This window comes from Prinia subflava, chromosome 11, assembly GCF_021018805.1.
Source record: "Prinia subflava isolate CZ2003 ecotype Zambia chromosome 11, Cam_Psub_1.2, whole genome shotgun sequence".
Lineage (NCBI taxonomy): Eukaryota > Metazoa > Chordata > Aves > Passeriformes > Cisticolidae > Prinia > Prinia subflava.
In genome coordinates this window covers 13,336,731-13,361,015 of record NC_086257.1, presented here as the reverse complement: position 1 = coordinate 13,361,015, position 24,285 = coordinate 13,336,731, and the positions used below count along the sequence as shown (strand labels likewise).

At 37.6% G+C, this 24,285-nt stretch overlaps 1 protein-coding gene across 10 annotated transcripts in view; it reads left to right on the top strand.

The window, feature by feature from the left end:
* Positions 1-24,285, top strand: part of DLG1 (discs large MAGUK scaffold protein 1) — a 145,707-nt gene that overhangs the window by 4,866 nt on the left and 116,556 nt on the right. For all 10 annotated transcript variants that reach the window (XM_063408668.1, XM_063408660.1, XM_063408664.1 and 7 more), the window contains exon 3: positions 10,660-10,826. In XM_063408668.1, coding sequence (XP_063264738.1) covers positions 10,660-10,826 — 167 coding nt within the window. The remainder of the gene's footprint in view (positions 1-10,659; positions 10,827-24,285) is intronic.

Sequence of the window (24,285 nt, the reverse complement as noted above, 5' to 3'; positions counted from 1 at the left end):
GGAAGAAAAACACTTGCATATAAAAGTAACACTTCTGAGAGAAAAACATATGAACCAGACTTCTGTTTATACACATAATATTTTTGGTTAATTAAGATCTGCTTTTAATGGGTGTCATGTTGAGGTTTGCCATATTAAAATAGACTTTTAAATTAAAAATATTACAGCTATAGCAGGAGACGTAGGGTAGTTTGCTACTTCAGAAGCATTCATTTTCCTAACAAGAACTAACTCCAAGTGCTCTGGTGCCAGAAAAAGGGAATTCTAGGAGAGTCTCTACATACACTGGCAATGCAGTTGGCTGTGCTACCCTTCTTGCCTAAAGTAGGGTGTTTTTATCTATCTATCTATCTTATCTATCTAATTTTGTAGCTATGCATGTACAGTTATTTATTTTTAGTATAAAAAGGCAAATCTGACTAGGGAAGGTTCAAGATGTTGAATTTCATTGTGTAAACAGTCTCATTTGTTGCACTTTGGGTCCTTTTGCATGAAGACCTTTCTTGAAAACTGTGCTTATGTACTGGCTCTTCCTAGAACTAAACCAGTCTAGGAAATTTTGAATAAAAAAATGTAGCTGTTTCACTAATCCTTTCTAAACCAAAGAACAGCTTCTCCCAGTAAACATGAAGGTGCTTTTAACCATAGTTTGGTTGTAATTGAACTAAACATACTAAAAATACTGTTAATACATCCTTACACCCTAGAAAAGTAAGTCCTGTCTCTGAAAATTTTGAAAAAAAGTTGATAATTGCATAAAGTAAGCTTTCTGTTCAGGTTTCTCAGCAGTGTGATTTGGACCAAAAATTCTAGGAATATAAAACTTATTTTGCAGCTTTCTCATCTCTGTCGACATCGGTTTTCTGAACTAAGTTAGGAAAACAACCCTAGACTTTAGACTGAAGTTGATTGGACTGGGTCAGCACTCCTCAAAGCTGGTCCGCTTTGGAGTGGACTGACCACATTCCTGCCACCTGGCTTGTGGTCTCAGCTCAGCTGTGGGTGGCAGCTCTGGAGCTCTTCTTGCTCCTTCTTACTCCATCTCACTTGGCCACCTTGGGAATATTTCCTGTACTTGCTGGCTAACTGGAAATCAAACACAAGCTCCTCTTTTGAACTGAAACCAAAAGTAGTTGCTTTTGGGGAAACCTCAGTTAGAAGTTTTATTTCGGCAGTATAGTCCCATGATGACACAGGCCTTCGCTTCAGACCTTTCCATTTTCAAAGGTTACTTAAGCCTTAGTGCCTTTCAGACTGTGCTGAAAAAGATTTACATTAAGAATCCAGAAGTCCTTGACAGTTAGTTGAGCATCTTGTTAGATAATCACTGAATATTGCTGGGATTTATTATGTTTTTATTAGAGGAAGGTTTAGAGAGAATTGGATCTTCTGTAACTGGATAGTACTGAAATTATTGCAGGTGATAAATAGGTTATTTTCACACTGAAGTCTTAATCATTGCTGCATCTTTGTGATTTTTTTCCCCCAGATTGCAGCTTCTGTGATACAACATCTTGACTCATATTTGAGGCTGAAACTTCCATGCAGTATAATCCTTGCAACTTTGAGATGTTCATTGACTTCTGGACAAGTTCTCTAAGGCTTATACTATGGTTATGCTTGCTTTGGTCTCTTTTGAGTACACAAAAGTTGGTCAGTTTTACAGAAATTTGACTTAGGTTTGTTTACAAAGGTAGTTAAGTACTTGATTACTTTCATCCAGATGGAGGGAAGATAAATATTTTAGTTGTGTCCAGATGACTGGAATGTTCATTCAATTATTGTTAGTATTTTTCTGCTGTGCAGTTTGTCTGAATGTCCTGGTCTTTAGAAGAACTTCATGTCTTACACTTCAAGGAACTTAATAATAAGTGAAATAATCTCACTGCTCCTCTTTTTTAAAATAATTACTTACTATTTTGTATGTAGTGCAGTTTGATAGCTAGCTTGCTTTTCAGAGTGTTTTCCACCCTGTATTGTGTGTGTGTGTGTGACAGGGCAGTGTATTGAATTTTTGGGATTAGGTGCTGCTTTTGGTAGCCTAAAATAGCAAGTAAGTAGTAAGTTGAGTAGCTACTGGTATGCAGATAAATAGTATTGTGGCAAAAGTTTATCCTTGTGGTATTTCACTGACTGTGTATTCAGTGTTGAATAGCTGCACTGTAGAGTATATCAGCTGCAGTATTCTCTTCCCAGGGTTACCACTGAAAGGGTCTACTGACAAAGAAAATGTCAATAAATCTACTGTTCATCCAGGGGCTGAAAAGACAGTAGAAATTTTGAATAATTGGTGTAGTTTCCAGGTTCTGAGAAAGTTTCCCCTCTGGCCTATCCCTGCTTTATTTCCTGTGTTCTTTCCCCTTTTTTCCATAGGTGTGCTGCCTATCTCCTCCCATGCTTCTGTCTGTTCCTGGGTTTGCTCCTAATCTCTCTCAACGTTTGCTTCAGTGCTACACGGTACAGTGTAGAGGAAGGGGGGAAGCATGAGAGAGGCTATTTGTCCTGATCTTAGTCCTGCTTAGTCCTGCTGGTCCCAGCAGCAAGGGCAGAACATACTGTTCATCTCTGCAGCCAAAATGCCGTGTGCCCCCTGTGCATCTGCCTTGCCTGTGTTTTGAGAGATGGAGATTGTTTTGGTGCAGGGGGAAGGAATCTTCAAAGAAACTGAACTGTAGCAGCTGACTAGGAGTCTCCTGGCACAGATGGTTTCCTGAATTATAACTAGGCCAAATTTGCAAGATTGTTAAGAAACTGCAGAAGGTGTAGGACTGACACTAGAATAACCTCCTTAGCTTCATGTTCTTTCCTCAAGTTAGGGGCAGCTCTAGAGCTCTTTGGTAAAGCTTTAATAGGAATCTTGTCATGTGGAAGTACCTCCCCAGCCATGCCCTCAAAACAGCTGACTTACTTTGGCTTGGAATGAAAAAGCCTAAGACAGAGGAGAAGCAAGGAGACCATGTGAGCCAATAGTAAAAGCACTGCAACTTTAGTTTCAGAAACTTGTGTTAAAATTTGGCTGCAGGAGACACACAAGTGTTAGTGCTGGAGGAGATGATACTCTGTGGCACACCCAGCCTTGTGTTGCCACCACTGCCACATAATTACCTTGGAGCTTGAGCTTTCTGTAGGTAGAGGAAACCAATGCTTGTGCTGTCTCATCTAAGCAAAGCTATGCACCTGTATGGAAGGTCAACTTCCATACAGTTTGAGTGAATTCATCCCAAAACTTCGATTTTTTGGAATGTATTTGTCTAGTGAGAAACATAATCAGTCTTGTATACTGACATTATCTAGGGGCCATGCCACAAATAGGACTTATTAATATTAATAATAAGGTTTTTGTTGCCACTGAAGACAGTAGTAGATGCATCCCTTTAAGAAAATTGTTGTAATGGCTGCTGGTTTGCAACTAGTGTTGAGATATTTGGGGAGATTGGATAGCTGGGAGTTGATTTTTAATTTGGATACTTGTTGTTTGTTTGGGGGAGGTTGGGAGGGTTTTTTTTATGCTTAGGCTGGTGACTAAGTGAGCATGAGGCAATATTAGAAGGTTTATACAGCAAAATATTGTGTCAGTTTTCATCTGATGTGTGTGTGATGGAATTCTGAACATAGCAAACTTTGTGAGTTTCTGAAGGAAAACTGGATAGAGACAATGTGAAGCACTTTTAAAGGAATGACTGGATGTGACATGTGGTACAGTTTACATGGTGGTGTTAGGTCATAGATTGGAGTCGATCTCAGAGTTCATTTTACCAACCCAATTGATTCTGTGAAGATGTGGTGAAGGAGGGATTAGTAAGCAAAGAGGAAAATACGAATGAGTAGTTTGGAAAGTATAAGTGGTCAGGCTGGTAAGGAGTTGAATTTGTCTGAGTAAAAAGCACCTAGAGAAATAAAAACAAACAATTAGATTAAGCATCAATTCATGAGAACTGGAAGTGCAAAGTAGACAATAACATCTCCTGGAATGTGAGTTAAGCAAAGAAGTGTGTGCAGAAAGGATGTTCAGAGGGTAGGACACAGTTACTGAAGCGGGTGAAAGAGCTGGGGATCAGTAGCTGGATGCTGCAGCTTGTGGCAAAGGATCTTGTAGAACAGAATGTGTAGTCAGAAAGCTACACCACGAGTTGCTGCTTAAATTTTTAAGAAGTCTTGATTGGATACTGCAGTTTTGAAGAAGAAATAGATTGCCAAACAGCCAACCCTGAAAGGGGCTTTACAGGGGTTGTGATGAGGCTGGTTTTCACTTCTCATAGTACAAATGCAAACATTTATTTTTGATCAGACACACACACACCATGACAACACAACCATTAAATACACAAAGAGAATGCTTGCTTAACTCTGGTCATTGGCTTGGTAAATGGACATGAAGCTTTTCTTGGTCTTTGTATTTTTTTGTTGATCACTAAGCGTGCACTTTTCGAGTTGTGCTTTCCTTGTATTAAATGGATATTCTTAGCGTGACATAGGAGATGAAGTAAGCATGCATGATTGAGCCTTCCTTGGAGTTAGTAGGAGTTGCTTTATGACTGTAGAATGAAAGTCTGTAGTGTTGGCAGACTCTTTTGCCTGTTCTGACAGTGATCATTACTCTGTTTTGTCTATACGTTCATTATGTTGGGCTGTTAAGAATTTGGCAGATACCATTTATCTCTAATTGCTCTGAACTGAAATAGGATATTGACCTTTGTTTTCTTTCTAGTAGTTTTAAGACTTAAGTATTAAAGTGCTTTGGGTGCTTTGGCAGGAAGCCCTAAGAAATAAAGCTGTCTTTCCCTCCCCTCCTTGATTTAGAGAAGTACTTAATTTATAATGGGATGGCACCTTTTCCTGGACAACACACAGGTAGTCAAATTCTTAAACTTGTTTTTTCAAATATAGGTAACATCATAGACAAAACCAGGCATTTGCATGTGCTCCATTTAGATGAACAAATGTCTGAGAAGGGGCAGACCAATAAGAGATGACAAAGGAATTACTTACATGGACTAAACTGAAATAGGCCAATTTCTGATGCAGTTCATGAGCTCCTTGGTTGCTTGCACATCTGCAACAGGGAGGGTGCTGGCTCTGAGAGGTTCTCCTGAAGAAAGCTGGGGTTGAAAAGCTTTGTGTGGTAAAGTCTGTATTGTGATGCAAAGTTCTCTCGTTTTTGCTGGCTTTGGCTGAAATTGGTTTGCTCTGCTGTTGAAGATCTATCAGAAAAGGAACACCTGTTGAGTGCAGGACTAAGTAGCTGAAGCATGTAAATCCTGGCCATGCTGCCATGGAGAAAGGACCTTGACAAGCTGAGGAAATGGGCTGACAGGAACCTCTTGGAGTTCAACAAGTAGAAATGCAGAGTCCAGCACCTGGGGAGGAGCAATCCTGTGTACCAATACATACTGTGTGTCAGCCAGGTGGAAAGCAGTGCTGCAAGAAGGGATGTGGGGGTCCTGGTGACAAAAAGCTGACCATGAACTTTGGGGCAAAGGTGGTGAACAGTCTCTTGGGCTGCATTAGACAGCATTAGAATTGCCAGCTGGTAAACCCTCCCCCTTTGCATTTTAGAATGCAAAACATGAATTTAGATTTTACAAAAAAATGAACAAACAGAAAAGAAACATAAGCTTCCTAAATTAATTCTTGCTCGTCTGCAAAGCTGTTAACTACATTAAAACTGAAAACCTTCAGATGGGGATACAATTAATACAGCATACACAAATGGGATTGTTAAATTCACATATATTATGGTAGCAGTTTATACCTTTGTGTAGTGCTGATGTAAGGACAACAGTTCACTGGTTTACATGGACAGTGTCCAAAGCAGTGTTGTAGTAAATGTGTTACTGTTTAAGTTCATGAAATGCTAAGCTTGTGTGGAATTTCCTGGCATTTATTTAAGAAAAACCATCTACAACCCACAAATGGTCAAGATGCATAAAGTGTAAAAATGCAAAGCTCAAAACCAGTAGGTTACTGTGATCATTAGAGGAATGCTTTCAATTTAAAAAAGAATAAACCACAGAATCATTTAAGGTGTAAAGGACCTTTATGATCATTGAGTCCACTTGTTAACACAGCACTGTCAAGTCCACCATTAAACTATAGCCCTAGGCACCACACCTACAAGTCTTTTAAACACTCCTTGGGACTCAACCATTCTCCTGGACAGCTGTTCCAATGCTCGACAACCCTTTCAGAGAAGAAATTTTTCATCATTTCCAAACTAAAACTTCGCTGACACCACTTGAGGTCATTTTGTCTTGTCCTGTGACTTTACTTTGAGACAGACACTCACCTCAACTACAACCTTGTTTCAGGTAAATAGTAAATGGCAATGAAATCTAATTGGTTCCCTCTATTCCATAATACAAAAGTTCAGCATCAGAAGTCTGAAACCAAAGTCATATAAAAAATTTACCTGGAGTTGCTTGATGCTTGTTTGAAAAGCAGAACATATTAAAAGATGGTCAGAAAAGAACAGGGAGTTGGGAGACTGAGTAAAGGGAATCTTTCCCATGGAGGTGTGCAGTGTTGACTGCTTCTTTTTCCACACTGTTACATTTTGTTGAGGTTATTGTTTTTTGTTGATATATTCTATGTTTCACCCTTTATTCTCTGCTTTGCAGTTGCATTTGAATTTCTTGTATATACCATGTATTGTATATATGCTGGATGTTCTTTTTACTGTTACACCCTGAACTTTTTTTCTCAAGGTTGGCTTCCTTTAACTAGTAATCAGCAGTTGCTGAGTTGTTTGTAGACTTAAGGCCTCTGATACGATCCCGTATTTTCGTTTTCAAGGCCTCTCTTGTCATGCTGTGCCTCTGCTCTTCTGTGCAGCTTTTTGTTCTGGGGTCATAGGTAATCCATTCCCTACAGAATAACCAGTTTTTATTGGTATGTGTTAGCTGGTACACACACAAATGTAAATTTGTACATTCAGTTTGTGTGTGTGCATGTACTTATATTTATGTACAGGTTTGAATTAGCTTTGAACAATTGTGTGATGTAACACTGAATGATTTCACATATATTTGTGTATACTATTTATGGAATATATGTAGCAAGTATTTATTGATGTGTGTTATATATAAAAATATTTATAGAAATAGGCATTAACTCACACAGTTGTCTGAAGCTAAATAAAAGCCATGCAAGTTAGATGAGTCACCTGTTTTTAGATAGTTGGTGGTAGGGTTGGACAGGCTAAAACAAAGCTCTGGGCAGGCCAGGACAAGTGCAGAGGCCTGGTTATTCACTTACTGCAAGGCCCATGGCCTGTTATCAGCAATGCCAACACCTTGTATATAGGGTTACACCATTCCCTTAAGAAAATGCTGTTTTAGGTGTCCCATCTTTCCCTTGCAAAGTTGCAGTTATCCAGAGGTTCATGCATTAGTGAACACAATGAGATTTTTTAGAACATGCACTGATCTTAAGTTATCCTCATTACAAGTACTCCCCACTGAATATATAGCAAAAAGTAGCAGGCACTGCACATACCTGTACAAATGATAAGCAGAGGCCTTATGTTTGATTTCTAAGGAGCAGGGAAGAAATTGCTTGAAGAATGGTGTCATTTTGCTGGTTAGAATCCTTGTCCTTGGAGGCAGATTCTTTAGACAGAAATTATGTAGTATCTTGAAGTGCCCTCAAATATACTTTAGAAAAGGATCTGCTTCTGCAGTTCTGCTGTTCTTTTAATTACTGTGTTGTGGTTTTTAGTGAAGCTGGATCTCCCTTGTCAAGTGGATTTAAGTTTCAGTTTGTGTTTGGCAGATAACCCTTGTTTGCTTTAAAAGTGAGCAGATTTTAGCTTCTGGCATATCATGTTGCTGGTGAACAAGCCTGTTCAAAGAACAAAACTAAGATGAGTGGAGAATATGAGAAGAGGGTGAACAACACACCAGCAAATTTCTTTTAGAGTAAAACACCTACTTTGTCACCATTCCTTAGCTTTTGACACTTCTAAAAGGCTAAGAAATATAATTTTCTTTTTCATAAGAGTCCTCCCTTGCAGAACTGGGGGTCTGTCACTTGCTTTGTATAGACTTTTATTCTTTGTGCTGTCAAATGTATTTCTGATTTGCCTAATTAATGTGGTTTTACTTGTAAGCAGACCAAATTCCAGCATGGTTTTCTCTGTTGCCTACCATTCATCACTTTTTGTCACTTTGGATTCCTAAAACTCTGTGCTCCTATTTTTCAAGTTTCAGCTGTTCTTTTAATGTTCCCCTTCAGTTTCTAAATGTTCCTCATCTGTATTTTCTTTTAGTGTTGTGTGAAACCTGGTTTGAATCAGTTTTCTGTAACTTAGTTTAAGGAAGGAATAAGGAATCTCTCTTAAAATTAATATGTGAGAAAAATGTTGTAATATAAAAATAGCACATCCTAGCTTGAAGAGGGAATCTGACCATAAATACAACTAAAACTTAGTATTTTACTACCTGCTATTTATAATAATTAGAAAAATGTTAAAACTTTTCATATGCTAATGCATCCTCACATCATTGACATGTGTTCAGTACAGGTTCAAATGTGTTGATGTGTTGAAATATTTTTGTGAGCTGATGCATAGCTGTAGACAAGAAGAAGGAGTTTTTATGTTTAATGTAGTGTGATCTAGGTTTCTGGCTTTAGAAAAGTGTAATTGTCAACTTTTATTCTTGTGGACCTAATGCGTTCAGGGTTCATAGGTAGCTTGCCTATACTTGTACATACTTAATGTTTGCATTCTGAATAGTGAAAATGGAAACTTTTTTTTTAGAAGGTAGATATTATCATATAGACACCAAGTTTCTAGAAACTTTGTGGATTTGGAGCAAATCCAGGATAAACAGAAACTAATCCCCTCATTAAGTGGTGCATGTATGTCTTGCCATCTTTCAGTAGTGATTCTATTCTGGTGTCCTCTATGGAGAAGTGGAGGTGAGGTATGGGAATTGCTGTGCTTTTTGAAATGAGAGTTCTGCAGGAGGAATAAATGGCTACCTCCACTGGCAGGGACTTAAAAGAATAGTAGCAGAATTGAAAATCAGTGTCCTAGATTTCTGTTGCAAAACAGTTGCACAAATAACCCCTTCCCATAAATAATGTAGCGATCTTCCTGGCTTGGCTGCTGTGGATTGCAGCTATGGAATCAACATACACCACTGCCTATTTTAATACACAAAGTACTCTCTGCCGGGGAAAAAAAATCTTTACTGCGAGTGCTTGATTGATGTATTGATGTTAATGCAGCTACAAGACAAATTTGCAACTGAGGGAGCTAATGTGAAAGATAGATTTAAAGGCAATTTGTATCTCTTAGGCTGCTTTGCTCCTGTATATCTAGGTCACTTAACGTCTTCTGCAACCCTCACTGCTATTTCTTCCAATCAGCAGCTCTAAGAGCAAGTATAACTTTAAAAATTAATGTAAGCTGTTGGTAGGAATTTGACTCTTGCTCAGAGGAAAGATACAAATGGAATTTGAGAATTTCAGTTTTCTGAATTGGTAGAGAGCAGAAGTGCAATGTCTATAAGAACACATAAGACTGGAATGCCCGCAACAGTAGTTGCAACTTTTAGGTGTGGTATTTCTTTTGTGGGGTGGCTCTATAAAGGAATTGGTTATTGTGCCCCCGTTACTGATTCTGGGCTGTTGCTGGAAAGCTACAAAACTGCAGCTTAGGTTCCTCACTAGTGGTTGGGTCCTGTTACCTTTGGCTTAATGTGCTTGTATGTTTTTCCTCTATGAAGTTGATGTGATTACAAATCAAGAGTTTGCAAATCTGTTTAGCAGATTTTTACTTTGAATAAGAGACTAAAAGCTTTACAGGATGACTTCTTAATTTGTTTGCCCTTCCTTTAGCCTATGCCTTTTCTAATTTTTTTTTTCATTAAAATGTGTGTGTTTAGGAATGAGATTGCAGTTGTGGTAGCAAGTTTGGTACACTTATACTTCATAGGAACACCTTTGGTGCTTCTTTATATTGTGTTATTTTTATTGATGTTTCATGGAGTGAGTAGAATATCAATAAATAATGCAATACAGGAAAATTTTTGTTTCCCAGAAATTTCCAGCGGAGTCTTCAGGGTTATAGAAAAACTGTATAAACTATGACTGGTAATTTATACTGTTAAATTTCATCCTATTTCTGGTACTTAGACTGAAAAAACAGATGATGAACTATCCTAATCAATTTTCCCTTTCCTAACTTCTTGCAGCTTCTTGCTCCTTCTTGCTGATTTCATCTAAGTATACTTCTATTTCTGTGGCCATTTAATTGAAACATGTACAAATGGACATTCTAATATTGCCCTTGAACAGTAGATTTCAGCTAACCGAGGGCTCCATTCGTTGTAATTATGTATACCAGAACTTGAAACATAGACACCCTTCCACACAGAAACACCTCCACTATTCCACTGCAGTTGTTTCAGCTGCTCCTGCTGTTGCTGCTGCAGCTTGTGCTCCTGGGGTTGGTGGCAGAAGCCCAGAGGGAGTGGGGGCACAGAGAGAGAGTTTTGTGTGCAGTGGGGGACGTTCATGTGATTGTGGTGTCCCTATGAATTCACCCATGACAGATGAAGCCATATCTCATTTGTTTTGCAGGAGGAAGATGTAGTTAAAATCAGAATGTTAGAGTACCTATCAAGCCTAACTGCAATTTTTTTACATGTTTAGATATTCAAGAATTTTATGAAGTGACCTTATTGGACAATCCAAAATGCATTGATCACTCGCAGCCATCTGAACCAATACAGCCTGTGAATACCTGGGACTTCTCCAGCCTTCCAAGCACAACAGTGACATCAGAAACATTGCCAAGCAGCCTTAGCCCCAGTGTAGAGGTATGATATAGAGATCTGTTGTATTTTTCTTGTTGAGACTATTAGTTCAACATTGTTCTCTAAGTTTCCTTCATTTTATAAAATATTAATTTTCAAAGAAAATGTACATTATTAAGATCAATATTCATAGGGGATTTAATTATTGAAACATTTAATAACATGTATGCATTTTGCTTAGTCAAAAATTTATAAACTCGTTTGTCAAATGTGCCATTAAGTGACCATTAAACTGGATTTATGCTTTGATTTTGGAACCTCACTGACAGGTTTAGTATGCTTATACTCATCCATACTTGTGACTCTTGAGTCTTTACTTCATTAATTATTTGGGAAATCTGAGGCTATGTCTTTCTGATTAGTAATCTTTTCAGTCTGATCATAAGAAATTCTCTGTTACTTCTGTATGTATGCTGTGGAAGGGCTTGTTTTTGAAAACTATATGCAGCTAGTTGTCACTAGTGAGTGGTGTGAAAACTGATCAGGAAAATGAACACTGATGTACATTTTTCACTAAAACAAAATCTCCCTGCTCAGTTTAAACTTAAAATGTTCCTTGAATATTTTCACATCAGAGCTATTATTTGTCCCCAAAGAGGTGAACCTAGTTTGAAGTGTGCCCTGGAAACTGAGAGCACTGGAGAAAGTGTGGGAATTTCTCAGTAACTGAAGGCAGTGCTTTGCTGATCCATTTTCATGAAATGATTGTAGAGCTCAGGAGAAGCACTGGGAGAGATCAGCCCAGGGACTGGTGCTGCAGCCTGTAGGGAAGCTCGGGAGCTTGTACTGCTCAGCAAAAGTGCCTGGGATGCCTTAAAGAGTGAACCTTTATCAGGGGCTCTTGGGACTGTGTAAGGAGGTTCTTACAGCTGCACATCATAAGTGTGTGATGTGCTAATGAGTTTGTACAGTTAAAAAAAAAATGCTTGTGCTCATTCTAGCTTTTTTCAAATCTATCGTATTGAAGCTAGTTTGAAGTACATCAAGAATGCTTTAAAGGAAACTGTAGATCAAATCCAAAACTTGTATTCTTTTGGAAAATAAGAAATGGCCAGTAGATAAAAGGTCAGCCAAGTCAGGGGCATGAGTTATATATTGCAAAGAACAGCTATTAAAATATCTTTACATGAAAAAACTGAGCAGCCTAGGCATTTTGCATTTTTCAGGTTTGTAGGTAATTGAACACTGAGGAATTAAAATTCTAGTTGAACCTGCAATGTGGGAATAGGTTATTTTCTTTGATTTTTTGTGAATCTTGGTAACACAAGATTATTATTAAAATTTAAATTGAATGTCTCTGTGGAATCTATTATCTGAAATTGCATAGGGAAAGCCACTGTCATCACAGTCACTTCAATGAATTGTCCTGTTTGGAGGAAATGGGGTAATGCTATGGTGAATGAGAAATAGCATGGAAAAGGCCATTGTGATCTTTGCCTGTGTGCCATCACCTAAATCTGGGGCTTAGAGCTGTAGAACGTCCCCTTCTGCAGCTGTGGTGGGAATGGCATCTCCTAGAAACAGGAGCAAAAGGAGCTGAAGACAGGAGGGTAGGCAAGGAGAGGCAAGGTTTATTTTGTCTACTGAGGTGTTTTGAAATAAGCTGGTTCTAATGTATTTTATGTCTGCATGTGCAGAGAACTTAATGAGGCAAATTGAGAGTCATTGCATTTGATTCCAAAACAATTGGTTTCTTAGAAAAGGTCTGGGTAATTTTTGAATCTTAAGGTGAGTCAACCGTAGCACGTTAATAGATGAAAAGAACATGTTATTGACATAAGTGTGGTATAAAACTCTTCTGTTCTTCTTGGTCTGTATAAGGCTTTGCTGGAGATATTGTCAAATTTGAGGTACCATGGGGTGAAAAAGATGTTTAATTTCAGTGCTTAGAAGAGATTGACATGAAGGATGTAAAGCCTGGAAAGAAGTAAGGATTGGGAAAGTTTGGTGCTGACTGAAAGAGTTGAACACTTAATTGGGAAAGAGAAGTTTCTTGTATAGAATGTGAAAAAGATAACATTTTGCTCTTATACAAGACATGCTAGAATTACACTATAGAAACAGACTTACAAAAGCATTTTAAATATTTTTCTTAGCACCAGTACATAGTACATAGTACATAGCCAGTCTCCCTTATTGAAGGTCTTTCGAGGCAGCATAAAGGTCTTAAAGGGCTTAAATGTTTTGGGGTTTTTTTCATCCCTGTAGTGCACCCAGGAACAGTGTAATGGAATTGAGGATTTGTGTCCCTACTAAACCGTTTTGTTACTAGAAAATATTCTCCAAATTCTTGAAGCACATATTTGCTGCTATGAGATTTGTCTTGTGATGTTGCCACTCTAGGACATTTTGTGCTTTTCCTATAGGAGAAATGGATGTCTGAAGTGTGAATAGTGTGGATGTTAAATCCAGGCTTTGTGATTATTCACTCCCAGCCCCCTGCAGAAACTGTTTCGAGCCCTATACAAGTGTAGCATTGTCCTTGTATCTTTCCATGTTATAGATGAAGGGGTAACGTAATTACAAAGTTGTATCTTTATTTTTTCTCTTGTGGGATTGAACTGCCAGGAGTCCAAGGCCTTGTCCTTGACACTGCACCGATGAGAATGGGCGCATTATCATGGCAAGGTCACCAATGCATTGAAAGGAAGAATTGCCTGGTTTGGGAAAGCTCACCAGAGATGAGTGTCTGTTCTCAGCTGCCCTGTTTGCTTCTCCAGTACAGTCTGGGAGCCATGCTAGGGTTACCTAACAGAACCTGATATGGCCTGGATTACTTGGTTATTTTTCCAAGTGGCCTGGATTTGAACATTTATGACAAAGCTACCTGTCGTCTTCATATTTTTTGTCTTGAGTATCATGTGAAAATCACAGTTGTTTGACCTTCAGTATATGAAGGTCAGGTTTTAGATTTACTTCCAGTATTTAAAAATATAGCTGCATATATTGCTGTTGATCCCAGTTCATGTGAAACAGAAAGCAAGCTTTTCTCCCAGTCTCTGTCACTTACAGTAAATGTTGCCTTGTAATTCATTGGTTAGAATAGTGTTTCCATGTTAGGTTAAGAGCTGAACAAATTTGAAAAATGGTATTTTGGTGTTGTTTTCATTTTCCTAGTGTATCTGAATATCTTAGTTTAGCTTTCAAATATATATGAAAATTGTTACATAAACATGTAATCTTGTACGTTTTTATCAACCTTAATTCTTCTTTGGTGACTTTTTTTTTTCTTTCCTTATATACCTGCTAGGCAATAATTTTCCCTCAATATTTCAATATATAATAAAAATTACAAGGAGAAATTCTCGTGTATTCAGAGTTTATATTCCACATACTTGCCATGTATAGTATGTGAAAATTTGTTTTAATGCTTAATGCATTTTGGTTCAGTAATGCTTTCTTTAGCTACTTAGGATATTTTAAAAATTTATTTTATATTTGGTTTTAATAAACCGAAGGGCATAATAATTCCAGTACAGCATGTTTTTAATCAAGTGATTTGTTTTGCTTGCTGGAATTTAGTAGAGACTGGGGGAGACTTGGTTTTAGTATGTCTGATTTTGTTCATAGCTAGCTTTTTAAAAAAAAATTCTCTCTTTTCAGACTTTCAAGGCTGCTGTCCAGATCAGTGTTAGTTCATTAACCAGACACAAGCAAATTAGCATGCTGTATGCACTTTGAGATTATTTTAACTTTATTTTGTGTCTTGCCAGGCTGGTGAGTCCACAGGTGATAGGAATGGAGTGGTTTTTTCTTGCTTGGACATTGTTAGCCTTTGAAGTAATGTATTTTAACTCTGTTTCTTTTAGCTTGCTGATATGTTTTTGCTACAATTCCTGTGGGCCAAATGAATATTCTTTCAGCTGACGCTTTCATGGTATAGTGAGAGTTGCTTGAGAGTGGGAATATAATGCTCCCCTAAAGAGATTAAGGATTGAATTACAAGAACTTTCGACACAGCTGACTTTGGGAATGACTTTTTAGCAATGTGTGCTTGTGTATATACATAGTGTAGTGGTATACAGGCTTAGGTTGCCTGAGGACTTCTCATGGCACGTAACCTACTTCTGTTTTTTCCTTCCTGCTCCTGAATCCAAAGACTGGAGTTTGAAATCCCCATAGGCTGTGTATTAGAAAAAGTCAGAGCTACAGATTGCAAGTTTTCCTGCTCACAGCAATGTTTTCTTTTCCATGCTCTATATTTCCTGGAACATTATTGAACAGTTCTGTTTGTTTCAATCTCCAGTACGAAATGATGGGGGAAAAACCACTAAAAAAAGAAGTCATTCAAGACAGTGATAAAGCAGGAAAGGAATGTTAATCCTTTCGGTACTAGGAACTAGTTTAAAAAAACAAATGTATGCAGTCTGAAAAGGACGAATGGTTCATCCCTTTCCTTGTGTACATTAAATACTGAGCTCAAGAGTGCCTGGCAAAGCGAACAAATTGTGGAACAAGATCTGGGCGCAGTGTGAGAGCAGAGCGAGTGCGCAGGGAGCGGCCTCGGAGCCGTGTGCTGTGATCTGTGCTGCCATCTGTAGGTGGGACACTTCGTGTTTGACAAACACCAGGTGAAACTCGAATCACTGGAAGAAATCTCTGACCTAACTGAGTAATATATTGCTAAGGAAATAGTCCTTGTGACATTGTTTTTTTTAATCTTTAAATCCTTAGGATTTGTTTTAATACTTTAATTGTTTCAAATCAGACAAGTTAAGATGTTTGCTGTTTAGCTCAAGTTTAAAAGTAGCCACAATAATTTGATTTTAGATGTTGAAAAAACCCTCACTGAACAATGTCTCAAAGGAAATTTTTGCTTTAGGACATGAAACTCAATCTGGAGTCTCTTACAGTGGGATGAGGACACCTTTGTATTTAGTGGGTAAGGGTGTCTGAAGGACTTTGGTCTGATCTGTGGTTTTCCCATCTAGCTGCATGTGCCCATGTGTTTAATATCTGGCATGCAGAGACTGGCTAGCTCTCTAGGGCCTTTTGCCAAATTCCTTTTTCATACAAAGAAAGCAATAGAGGAAGTAAGGAAACAGCTGATACATCTGCAATTTCAGCTAAAATTTGATGCCAAGGCAGAGTGGAAAGGAAACTTGCTTAACATCTTGCAATTATAAAATAGCTCAGTATCACCTATGAAGTCAATTACATTGTGAAGAGTTTTGACCACTTAAATCTTGAAAATCTCAAGAAGTTTGGAAATGCAAAACTTTTCTGGTCAATCTGTTCCAATGCTTGACTAACCTCATGGTGAAAAAGCTTCACCCTATTTTTGATGGAAATTTCTGTTTCAATCTATTTGTAGTTTCTAGGGTTTTTCCATCATGCAACGTGGACTTAGCTTTGTCTTTTGGCTAACCCCACTGTAGGTACTGGGGGCCTGATTTTAGGTTCTGAACTCTTTTTCCCAGCTTGAACAAGCCCTGTGCCCTCATCTTCTCTTTAAGGGTCAAGGCTTCTGAAAACCCTTTCACCATCTTAATTGCCCTCTGCAGAACTTGCTCCACATTATCAAAATCCCTGTATTGGGGCCCCAAAATGGAATGCAGTGTTCCAGATGCCTTGCTGGAAATGCCAAGCAAAGGGGAATAATAGTTTCATGTTCCTACTGGATGTGTTTCTGTTACTGCAGCTCCTGCTCGCCTCCTTTGCTGTTAAGGTTGCTGCAGCCTTGTGTTAGCTTAGCTCAGTTTCTGTCAATGTGAATATTTTGAAAAGGGATAAAGTTAAACTAGCCTTGTTTTCCCATACAATATGGGAATTGTCTTTGTTTACAAAGCAGCCAGTAATGTCTTCTTAACCTTTTTTAAATTGGGACAGTTTTGTATAACTTCTTAATAAGATACGCTGATGTAGTCTGGAGGAAAGAATTTTGGATCCTGGTTCCTAGTGCAATGAAAAAAATCTGTGTTTAATCAGTAGCAGTTTGTATTCAGAATGGAATGGTACATCAAACAGTTAATCAGGATCTTAGTGGAAGTCTTGTAAGGAGATACTTGCATATGTAGAGTGCATTATTAAAGTGCAGGGTGCTCTAGTTCTGTTTTTCTGTTTCTGAATTTTAACTCCAATATCTTCACCTTCATTTTACAAAGTCATCCTTACCTGTTGCATGAACAAGTTATTTTGGTGAAGATCCCTGGCCTACTGTACTATGTTCAAATACCTTCTCTGCCTTAGTATTTATAAAGATTCAGTACTGGTTACCTTGATGATATGCTGTGTCTGATTGTTGTGCTCCTTGTTGTTGTACTGGTCTGTTATGCCTGTATCTGTATGTGTGTATTGCCCGTTATTTCTATCAGCTCCTTCTCTGCACACATGATGTGCTTGTTTAATTTCACATTGGTATTGGTATACTATTGGTATAGTCCTGGGTTACTCAGGAGCTTCATTGCTTTCTCAGTGTTAACTTTACAGTGAGGAAATGGTATTTGGCTTGCTATGTATTTTGCCTTCACTAGTTGAAATCCAGACTATTTGTACAGGGAAAAGAATGTAAGTCTTGAACCAAAGCTGAAAAAGTCTTCCAGGGGAAGGCTTCTGGTCAAAGTAATTCAAAAGCAAATAAACAAAATCCGGATGCTCAGTTCAGGATGTATACACAAGCAATAATAATAAAAAAAAGTAATTGTTTTTTATAAACTTGTAATAATTACATCTTGCAGCCAGATTCAAAGGTAGCTATATAAACAATGATACCTTGCACTTTAAGTGCTTTCTTTACTAAAGTAGCTGAGAAAATGCTTGCAGATATGATAGTGCTTGTACTGAGTCTTTGATATGTCTCCTCAGATATGCTGAGGTTGGGCATTTGACATTCCCTTGCGAGGCTGAGCTGAGCCTGCTGCTCTGGTTACACCTGTGACAGCTCTGTGTTGTGTGGCTTTTCTCATAGAATCCAAGAGCAAATTAGCATTTAAATAACCACACGCACTTTTAGATTTGTGGATAGGTAAAGAAATTATTTATCTGCAAAATCAGTATTTTCCAAAGCACTGTTTTCATTTGCATGATTTATTTCTGTGCATAGTTTCTGTGCATGAATTTTCCTTTACTCAGTTATCCGGTGGCTTTGTAGATAGGATCTGCCACACTGGAAAAAGAATAAGCCTGTGAAGGTACAGAAAGTGACTGCCAAACATAACCTGAAAGAATTCATTAGTAATTCAAGGAAAGAAAAACCTTTGTGTTTCTCACATGAGAATCATCCTTTGTTTTTTAATATTCATGCCATGAGTAGTGGTGAATGGAAATGGATTTTTTTCCTTCTGGCCAAGCTGTATAGAACAGTTTTTACTGGTTGTTACTGAGATCACTTCAAGCTGACAGGACAGAAAGATTTAATAAGAATGAATGACATTGAAGAAATCACAATGTTTCTCACAAATTCAGTAGAATAATAGTTGTTTTAATGACTAACAGCACTATGTTTCACTCTGTCTTACTCTTCAGTGCATGAAAGGATGACTTTTCATGCCTTTCATGATTATGATTCAAGTTTCGGTATGATCTTTAATATTTTTGTGTTCCTTCTCATAATACAATTTAAAGGAAAGTTCTTAATTATTTTATTAAATTATTTAATTACTGTAGTTTTACTTCTAGGTTTTTTACCTATATCTCATTTGAAAAACTTTCTTCTGATCTCCAAAATTTAGTGTGTACCTGCTCATTCAAGGAGTTTTATGATTTGTTTTCAAAAAGCTGTATTATTTTTTCTTATGAAAAGGCTAAACCTCCTAAATGTTTGAGTCTTGGTCAATATTTTTTTAATGTTTATTTCTTCTATGTATAGTATTTGCAGTAAAAAGGCTGCAGAAACTGCTTTTGGGCCAAGAAATACTTTTTTTAGGCATAGTGCTCTTATCTTTGAGTGCTTATCTCTCTGTACTCTGTATTTATGAAAACGTTTATTGGTGTTTGCCACAAAATCTTTTGGTCTACTGTTATGGAATTTTTTCCCCTGTGTGTGGACGTTGTTAGCTGAAGATAGGTCTTGAGAGAACCATGTACAGTTACCAGGAGGATTTTTAATCCATCGTGGTGGTGCAGTGCTTGGTGAAGGGCTCTAATGTACCTTGGTTGTGCATCCTGCTCCGGTTTGTGCAGTGCATGCCTTACTACATTTCAAGCACACTTGTTAGGAGATGACTTTCTGTCTGCTTTGAAGTGTTTAGGGTGCTTGTTCATGATGAGCAGCCTGATCCACAAATCCTCAGCAAAGAAATGCCTTTTCCTCACCTCTCTAGATAGGTCTCTTCTACATCTCCTCATCTGCATCGGCAACTTGAAGGAAGTCATGTGCTTGCTATGACAGACTAATGCCTCTTGGGTCTTGTTGGAAGGGTGGTGGCAAGTGGGAGAGGAGAAAAATGATGTGTTAATGATCCTTTGTTCTAAAAGCGTCCCAAAGAAGGCAAGAGAATAAAAAACTGAGAATAGAAGTGATGGATTCTCAATGTAAGCTAATTGTAGCCAGGATTAATCTGCAGAAGCTCAATCTTCTACCAAGGTGGCTGAGAGAAATTTCAGTGATGAGCAGGGTTGTTAATCTTTGCCCTTCATGGATTGAGAATGAGGGACAAGCCAGGTTTCCATGTACTATTGGGGATCCTAGAGCTGTTTGTGCAAGAAATGTACATTTGGACTGACTGCATGTCTTGTGTTAGTCACTGAACATGTTTCTGGCCTAGACACTGGACATGAGCCAAATTACCTAAAAATGCATTTCCTTAGTTTTCCTTAACTTTTTGGATACTTGAAATTAGTTAATTTCTCTGAACGTTATAGTCTTCCCAAAAGAATACTTGGGAAATTCAAGATTTTCTTTGTGAGATACCTTGTGTGCATTCAGCTGTGCAAGTAATCCCTCTCTCCCTTTTCTCACACAGGAATGTTTGATCAGCTTAACTTGCTCTTTTTTGATTTTTTGAAGTTAGAACTTTTAGCCTGCTGTCTGAGTTCAGCCAGTTTCAGCAGTCTGAAAGATGCATATTTTTCCCACTGATGCTTTGTAGCAGTGAGAACTTCATCTAGGTGGTGACAGCAGAAGTTCTTCACAGATTTTACAGACAGTGTAAAAATGAAAAATATCTCTGGCTTGACTTGGACATACAAGTTAAAAATCGTCTTAGTGGTTGAATGGTGTAAGATTTATCTTAAAATTCCATTCAAGTTTGTCCTGTGAAGATATCACCTGCCCACAAAATAAAATGTGTGATTTTGGAAAGATTAGTTTCCTTATATACCAGGTCACCCTCTTCCCCCCCTCTAGTAGCCCCCCACACCCCACTGCTTCTCCCAGTATACATGGAAGAACTGGGAGCAAATTTGCAGGAAGTTTTAAGGGAGTGCTCTCGATACATAGCATGTTCTAGAGTTGTTTTGATGCAAAATGCAGTCAGTCAGTTGTACATCTTGTGATAAAAGCAAAATGATTCAGATAAGATTTAATGGCTTGAAATTACTAATGTAATTTTTTCCATATACTTCATTGTGTTTGCAGCAAAGGTGGTAGTGGGGGACCTAATAGGACAAGATAGTGGGAACTGAGTTTGTGAGCTGCTTTTGATGCCTCTTGAGGGAAATGAATGCTCTAAGTTTCTTACCAACGTATGGACCTGTCAGGTTATCAGAGTAACACAGGAGCTTGTTTGTGCCCAAGTGTTAGACTCTTCCCAGCCGTGCTAATTAGGCTGAGAAGACAATGCCTGTGCATTCAAACTATGCCTTGTCACTGCATTACAGCCTTACAAAAGGAAATGAAATTCTAGGTTAATTCAAGGCTCAAAATAGCATTTCTCTTGCAATATGCATTACTCTTTCCTTGCCACTTTCTTCTCTCCCTGATCTACATGGAATATTCCATTCATTACTGCTTAGGAAATCAGTTATTTTTGCAGTCTGCAAATGCTGAAATGACGTTAGAGGAGAAATACTTGTTTGCAACCGAAACTATTTTTGAACAAACGCTTCATTTTAGAAATTGTAGCCAGCTAAGAAAAGCTGAATTGAGATTTTTTTTGCTGTAAAATAATTTTGTATTGCATTTCATCAAATGATTCCCTGTGATGCTCATGTGTTAGGTAATCCTGACAGAGGAGTATATGAAATAGAATACGAAGAGGTACTTAACTGGTATGGAACAGGATTTGACATCTTTTGTAGAATATTTGCAAGGATACATTTAAGTTTTTCAGAAATAGATAACCAAAATAGGTTAAGAATTTTTCAAGAAACTTAAAGCATTTGTATTTTAGCCTGCTGCTTTTTTCTCCACGGTGTTTCTACCTCTGAATGAATCCAAAGGGAAACCTGGCACTCACTCAACTGTTTTGACTATTAAATAAGTGTGCTTTTTCTCATTCTATTGAGATGGTGTTTAGCTGTGACTGAAAATAAACCTTTTAAATGTTTGGAAATATACCTGCTATGCTGAAACGATGGATTGCTTATGCATTGTAACAACAAAGGTAAGACGATAAAGCTTTTGATTAATGCCTGCAATCTTGGAAGTTTTTGTTAAATCTTTCTTCCAGATTTTACTACCTGTAATGAAAACGCATTGATGATTTTCTAGTGTTGGTCTTTTTTAAACTTTAAACTGCACAGATCATCAAAATAAATTCCATAGTTGTTGCTAAGAACAATCATAGATGTTAATGCTTTGAAGAGCTAATTATGCACATATTGAAAAGTATAGTAGAATGATATTTCTTCTCCTCATTCTGCAGTAAGGCACTCCTTTGTAAAAATTCACTTTCTTTAAATGTGCTAAATGTGTAGTTTGCTTTTTATTCCAGAATAAGAAATTCCAAATGATGTTTTACATAACCTTTATCAGGACATGTTTAAAATAATCATCAAAGAGAAGATGATGAATCTGGCAAGTCATGTTAGGGATAGATATATTTCAAGATGCTTTATTATTTTGACATTTTGCTGCTTTGAGATGAAGACACTCAGATAACTTAGTGTCATTACTTCTGTGCTAGGATAAAGTTTTATGTAAGTTTGTTTTTAATGCAGTCCACTTGTAACTGCTAAAGATAAAATCCGATGCATAAACATAATATGTTAGTACTGTGATTGTGAAACATTAACTTTGTGGGTTTGTTTTTTTGGAGGCTTTTTATTTTCCTTCAAGTAATAAAATTGTTCTCTATTGCTCCCGTTTCCCTGGATGTTGAGATAGTTGCTAGTTTAATTTTTTTTTTGACAAACTGATTTAACAGGTAGCATTCTTCTGGATAATTTGAAACCATAAAATTTGCTTGTACAAGCTTCTCCTTCTCAAGAAGTAGAATAAAATTGAACATCTTTGAGAATATTGAGTGGATTTAATTATAGCTTTTATCAAAGAAAAGATGCTTTCTGGGTTTTTTGACCAAGAAAGCAAAGACTGACTGGAATGAATGAAATTATCTTGTCTGTCACTGGCAAAGGAGGCTTTCTGATGTCTGAACTGTCACAGTTCTTTTGGAAGTTAAATACACCCTTTAAAATAATGTTTTAGTGATATTAATTTGTGACATTTCAGCTTTATTTATTTTAGATTATTCTCTTTTGTACAGTGCGATTGGAATTGGATCTTGATTGCTCCAGTTCAGTTATATTGATATGTACCTTAATTTTCTTGCACTTACTTTAAAAAAGGCAGAGGCAGAGCTGTCATTTTTATAACTAATTGCTTAACTTTAGTTTTATTTTGTGCATTTATTCACCTTCACATATCTACTTGTCTAAGAGCAGAAAAACAATTTATATGGAAAATTAAGCTAACAGAAAAATTCCATGAAAAAAAGAGAGGTTTTTTCAGTATGATTAGCCTTGCTCTGTGGGTGCTAAGAAAGTAAAACTGCTCACAGCAATGTTGCACAGGAGAGGGAGAGATCATCTCTGCACAGCACAGACTCACATGGGGTTAGACTGATGCTGAATTTCCACCTGGAGTTATCAGCACTCCATCCTTCCTGCCTGCTTCTTGTGTAGTGTTGGCCTCATTTAACTAAATGCTGCTGTAGTACCTTGTGGCTTCAACTGAAGCTGTTTATTTAAAGTGGGGCTTAGAAAAGAACTGTTTGCTTCCCTGTGTACCTGTGTGTATCTAATTACTCAGAAGTTGCAATCTAGTGAAAAGTACATTCCTTGGTTTTGTGCATAAACCTGTAACTCAAATCTCAAGAAAAATCAATGCATCTAAGTAAGGCAATTTTGAAATCAGCTTTAATGTAATGCATGATAGTATTAGTAAAAATGTTAAATGCTTCCCCTTTGTCTACCTTGAGTGAAGGTATATTTGAACCAAATCATGGTTACTCTTTATTTCTGTCTAGGGAAGAGAAGAATTGCCAGTGAGATGAATTTTCTAGTGGATTAGAGGAGTCTTTTGTAATTTGATCTTTGATATTTGTTTTGCTTAATTCAGAATTCAGATTTAGTCGCAATAGGTGAACAAGTCCTTAAACTAATTTCTCTCCTGTCTTCAAAGGTTCTAACTGGTTTACCTTGCTCAAATCTAGTGCAAAGAACACTGATTAATACAGTATTTTTTCCTCCTTATGTGGGCACATTGGTTTGATGTAGGTAGGCAAATTTGCATCACTGCAACCATGGATACTATTAAGAGCAAGCACGTGGGCTGAGCTTACAGTAATGATTTTTATTTAAGTCACAGTTTTAAATGAGTTCATGGCACTTAAAAATACAGAATATGAAAAGTCGTTGATTTTTCCAGAAAAAAACATTTTTAGCAGTCATTCTTAACTTTGTTCCACAGTATACTTCCAATAAAGCAGTTGAATTTAAAATGACAGTGATCTAGAATAGCTTTAAATAATGTATCTAGCCTGACAAGTGTAAAAAAACAATTGTGCCATTTTTATTTCAAAATACTAAGAAGCATCCTGCTTCGACTGCTCCAGAGCAGTACCAGTGTGGTGCAGTCCTCATTTCTGACAGTAGCCAAACTCCAGTATTTCAGGAGAGAAGAAATGCATAATGCATCAACCTGTTACTGATGGAGAAAGGGTTTTTTCCTAAGTTGTATAACTTAGCTAGGAGACCTCATAAATTCTGGGTGTGAGCTCATGATGTGGCTGCCAGGTGCTTGACCACAGGAGCACAGTTACAGCCAGCATGGCTGAAGTGGGGAAAGGGACACTGAGTTGATGTGATTCCTGCAGCTTTCCTCACTTGGCTGTGCCTTTCACTGTAGTTCAGTCTCACTGTTGTTACAGTCAGGTTTTGGAATTTGCCTCAGCTTAAATAAATGATGCATAATTGAATTTGCACTGAGAGTGATCTTGGCTGACCATCTGCTTAAAGAAGGGGCAGCATCAACTTAGACCAGGTCACTTAGGGCTTTGGTTTGGTTTTGTAAGTCCTTTCAGCCTGTCTCAGTTAAAGTAGTCCCTCCTCTGCTGTGCACAAGTGCCCAGTTTGATTTTCT